This window comes from Charadrius vociferus, unplaced genomic scaffold, assembly GCF_000708025.1.
Source record: "Charadrius vociferus isolate BGI_N301 unplaced genomic scaffold, ASM70802v2 scaffold564, whole genome shotgun sequence".
In the NCBI taxonomy this organism is placed as follows: domain Eukaryota; kingdom Metazoa; phylum Chordata; class Aves; order Charadriiformes; family Charadriidae; genus Charadrius; species Charadrius vociferus.
In genome coordinates this window covers 56,671-60,401 of record NW_009647940.1, presented here as the reverse complement: position 1 = coordinate 60,401, position 3,731 = coordinate 56,671, and the positions used below count along the sequence as shown (strand labels likewise).

At 64.1% G+C, this 3,731-nt stretch overlaps 1 protein-coding gene across 1 annotated transcript; it reads right to left on the bottom strand.

Annotated features, from left to right (window-relative positions):
- Window positions 1–796: 796 nt before the first annotated feature.
- PRKAG1 (protein kinase, AMP-activated, gamma 1 non-catalytic subunit) lies at window positions 797–3,674 on the bottom strand. Its single transcript, XM_009883189.1, has 10 exons — window positions 3,638–3,674; window positions 2,677–2,758; window positions 2,539–2,597; window positions 2,383–2,428; window positions 2,197–2,251; window positions 1,964–2,090; window positions 1,438–1,603; window positions 1,248–1,285; window positions 980–1,126; window positions 797–895 (listed from the first exon to the last, which is right to left on the bottom strand). The coding sequence occupies exons 1-10, from the start codon at window positions 3,641–3,643 to the stop codon at window positions 797–799; spliced, it is 825 nt and encodes a 274-aa protein (XP_009881491.1). The 5' UTR covers window positions 3,644–3,674.
- Window positions 3,675–3,731: the final 57 nt, after the last annotated feature.

Genomic DNA, 3,731 nt, shown 5'->3' with positions numbered 1-3,731 from the left:
CCCCAGTGCTGCCCTCCAGCCTCCCCCAGCCCCTGCTGTGACACCCCCTGCTCACTGCGGTCATCAGCGGGAACACGCCCGGGTCCCCATCCCTGTCCCGTCCCCAATCCCGACCTTTTAGAAAAGCCACAGGCGGAACAAACAGGGATTTAAGGTCTGGGCAAGCTCAGCAGATTCACCTTCTCCCGCAGGGGGGCCGAACCCCCTCTCTGAGCACCCCCTCCCTCAGCACCCATGGCCAGTGCCCCTCAAACGTCCCACGGAGAGGCTGGGTTTGTGCCAGGCCTGTGTTTATTTGTGGTTTCTCTCCACACACGAAGAAGTGGCAGGTGCAGACGTAGCGCAGTGGAGAGTGTATCTGGATTGGGAGGAACCTGGCGGGGGAGCGCAGGAGGACAGCCCTGGGCTGGACGGAGCTGAGTGAGGGCAATTAACAACCAAACTCAGTGAAACCCCATGAGGGTGAGGAAGGTCTGCACAGGGAACGGCTCTGGCCCAGAGGTGGCTGAACCCAGTCCTGCACCCCTGGGGGGGGTCAGGGGGTGTCCCTAGCACCCCACTGCCTGGCCACCACAGCCTTGGGGCGCAGGGTGTGGCATGGTGGGAGCCGTGGGCTCTCCCTGCCTGGGGAAGGGCTGGGGCGGCGTGGGGCTGCCCCATAGCTGGAGGTTATTGCTGGACACTGCTGGTGAGTGGGGCCCCTGCCCTGGGTGTCCCCGCCAGCCCCAGGGTGGACAGTGTGGCAGAAGAGGAGAGGGGAGCCACCAGGAGGGGCTGAATCCCCCCTGCCCCTGCCTCAGGGGCCCTGTGGGAGGACCAGGGCTTGCAGGATGTCCGAGAGAGAGACGATCCCCTTGACCACGTCGCTCTCATCCACCACTACCAGCCGGTGAACCTGGGGGGAGATAGGGAGGGTCTGAGGCTGGTTCAGGGACCCTGGCCCCCCCTCCCCATCACCAGTGCCCTGGGGAATGGTTACCTCAGCCTCTACCAAGCGGTTGATGATGGTTTCCAGCGTCTCGTGCTTGTAACACTTGAGGACGCCCTCGAAGTAGTGGGAGCGGTGCTGCAGCGCCCTCGTCACCGTCACATCCAGGTTGTTGTAGGTCTTCTCTGCTGCCAGGTTCTGGGGCAGGGAGAGGTGTCGGGGGGACAGGCCACCTACCTGTGTAGCCCTACCACCTCACAACCCTCTCCGCTTCAGGCTCTGCACCTCTCCCCACCTCCACGGCCCCCCGAGTACTCACAATAACGTCAAATTTGGAGTAGATATCCACTACCCGCCCTAGGGAAGGAGAGAAAGGGCTATGAGAGGTGCTGGCGGTGCTATGTTTCTGTACGACCGGTTCCTGGCATACCAGAGGGGATGTGGACCCTGACTTGGTGGTTTGGGGACAGTTGGCACACGCCGTACCCCGCACCGGGCGCCATCCTTACCTGAATCATCGACGACCGGCAGAGCGGACACGCGGTGCTGCACAAAGATGCCCAGCGCCACGTAGATGGGGGTGCTGGTCCGCACCATGGCAATGTTGTTGTAGGTGCCAATCTGCAGCTCCTCCAGTGTCTTGGCCATGAACTCGGGCTTTGGGACCTCCGCTATCTGAAGGGGACGGGGAGGGGGACAGTGCTGATGCTGGCTTGGCCTGCCACGCCCCAGGCCCTGTGGTGCTGCCAGCTCTGGCCACCCCGGGGCCTGGGCTGCGGTCCCAGGAGTGAAAGCAGAGAGCACTGGGTGCGGAGCGGGGTCTGGGGGACCCCCGGGCAGAGGTGGCACAGGCAGAGGCAGCAGAGATGGACTGTGACACCCATGCAGTGTCCCAAGGCCCCCCCCCAGCATCCACAACATGCTGTGAGGCATTGAAGCTGTGCCCACCCCAGTGCCCCAGAGCCTGGCACAGCCTGGGCCAAGCTCATCTTAGGGCAACCCTTGCCACCGCTGTGGGGCAGGGACAGGACTTACAAAGAGTTTGAGGAACTTAAGGATGCGTTTGTGGGTGAGGATGTAGAGCGTGTTCCCCGAGTCAGGGTCGATGACAGGCAAGCGGTGGATCTTGTTGCGGATCAGGGAGGAGACAGCATCAAAGAGGCTGCAGGGCAGGAAGGAGAGGGGGAACTGGAGCTCGCCTGGACCCTGGCCTTGCACCTAACGGTGCCGCAGCCAGCCATGCCCCTCTCCCCACAGCACGGGGGTACCTGGCGTTGGGGGAGATGCAGACCAGTGGCTTGAAGGAGTCTTGTAGGTAGACCTCTGCAGGGAGAGGAGATGCTGAGGGGACTGGCAACGCCGCAGGCAGGCGGGTGGGGTGCAGAGCTGTGGGGCTCCAGGCGCCCCAAGCAGGTCTGGGAAGGTGGGAAGCAGGCGGCAGCGATCCCTCTCACCTCTCCATGTCTCTATTTTGTGCTCCTCCAGCTCATAGATCTGCACCTGGACACCAAGAGAGAAATCGTGATCAACTGTGGCTGTGTGCAGGGCAGGCAGAAGCCAGGCCCTGGGGCCTCGCGAGGACAAGCTCTGCACAGATGCTTGGTCCTTACCATGGGCGACTTGTAGTAGCGGTGCAGGATGTTGATGAAGTCGGTGATGGTCAGCATACCTGGGGGGATGGGTAGGGTGAGCAGGGTCCCATTAGCCCCCTACTGCTCTCCCACAGACACCCCGTCTCGCTTGCTTACCCACAAAACTTTGCTTCTTGCTGTCCCACAGCGGGGCAGCCCGCACGCCGTTGGTGACCAGCGCGAAGAAAGCTTTCTTCACCTGTGGCCAGAGACAGGGGGGATGTCACGGGACGGACGGCACACCCCTGCCAGTTCATGTTCCTCCATCCCAACTTATAACACCTTTACGAGGTGGGTGAACAGCCCTGAGACTGTCCCCCAGCCCCAAACCTGCCTCCTGGTCCCAGTTAAGCCCCCAGACTCCAGCCTGGTCCCTGTCCTGTGTCCCCCAGTCCCAATGCTGCCCCCCCTGGCCCCGGCCCACCTGCAGGGAAGTGTCGAAGACGACCAGTTTGGAGCTGGTGGGGATCAGGTCGTAGCAGCGGTGGGACTTCATGAAGGTGGTGTAGGCACCACGGTGGGGCTCCCCTGGGGACATGCAGTGTGAGGCGCCCGCCAGCAGCCAGTAGAGACCTCAAATCCTGAGGCACCCCAAACCTTGGGACGCTCACCCCAGGGCCACAGGGCACCCCAAAACCTGGGACACCTCAGACCCCGGGACACCCAGCCCAGGGCCACAGGGCCCCCCAAACCGTGAAAGAGCCGAAACCCCGGGGTACCCCAAACCTCGGGACCCCCCAAAACCCTGGGACAGCCCAAACCCTGCGACTCCCCACCCCCCAGAACAGGGACCTCCTTAGGCCTCCGCAGCCCCTGCGACACCCGAATCTACGCGGCAGCTCCCGGGCCGGGGACCCCCCATGCCCCAGGACCTCACGTGACTCCCGGTATCACCTTCAAGCCCCGGGGGGCTCAGCTCCACTGGGCTCTCTGCGGCCGGACCGGGGCCGGGATCCTGCGGACAGACACGCTCGCCGCCCCCAGCCCCATTCCCTCCCGGTCTCTGTTTCCCCCTCGGCCCCGGTACCCCCAGGCCCACCCTCCCGGCCCGTTCCGGCCCCGCTGTCACCCCCCACACCTCCATGGCCCGCGCTCCGTCCCGCCACCGCCCCCCCTTCCGCCCGGCGCCTGGCACTCACTTCCGCCAGCACCTCCACATGTGACCGGAAGCG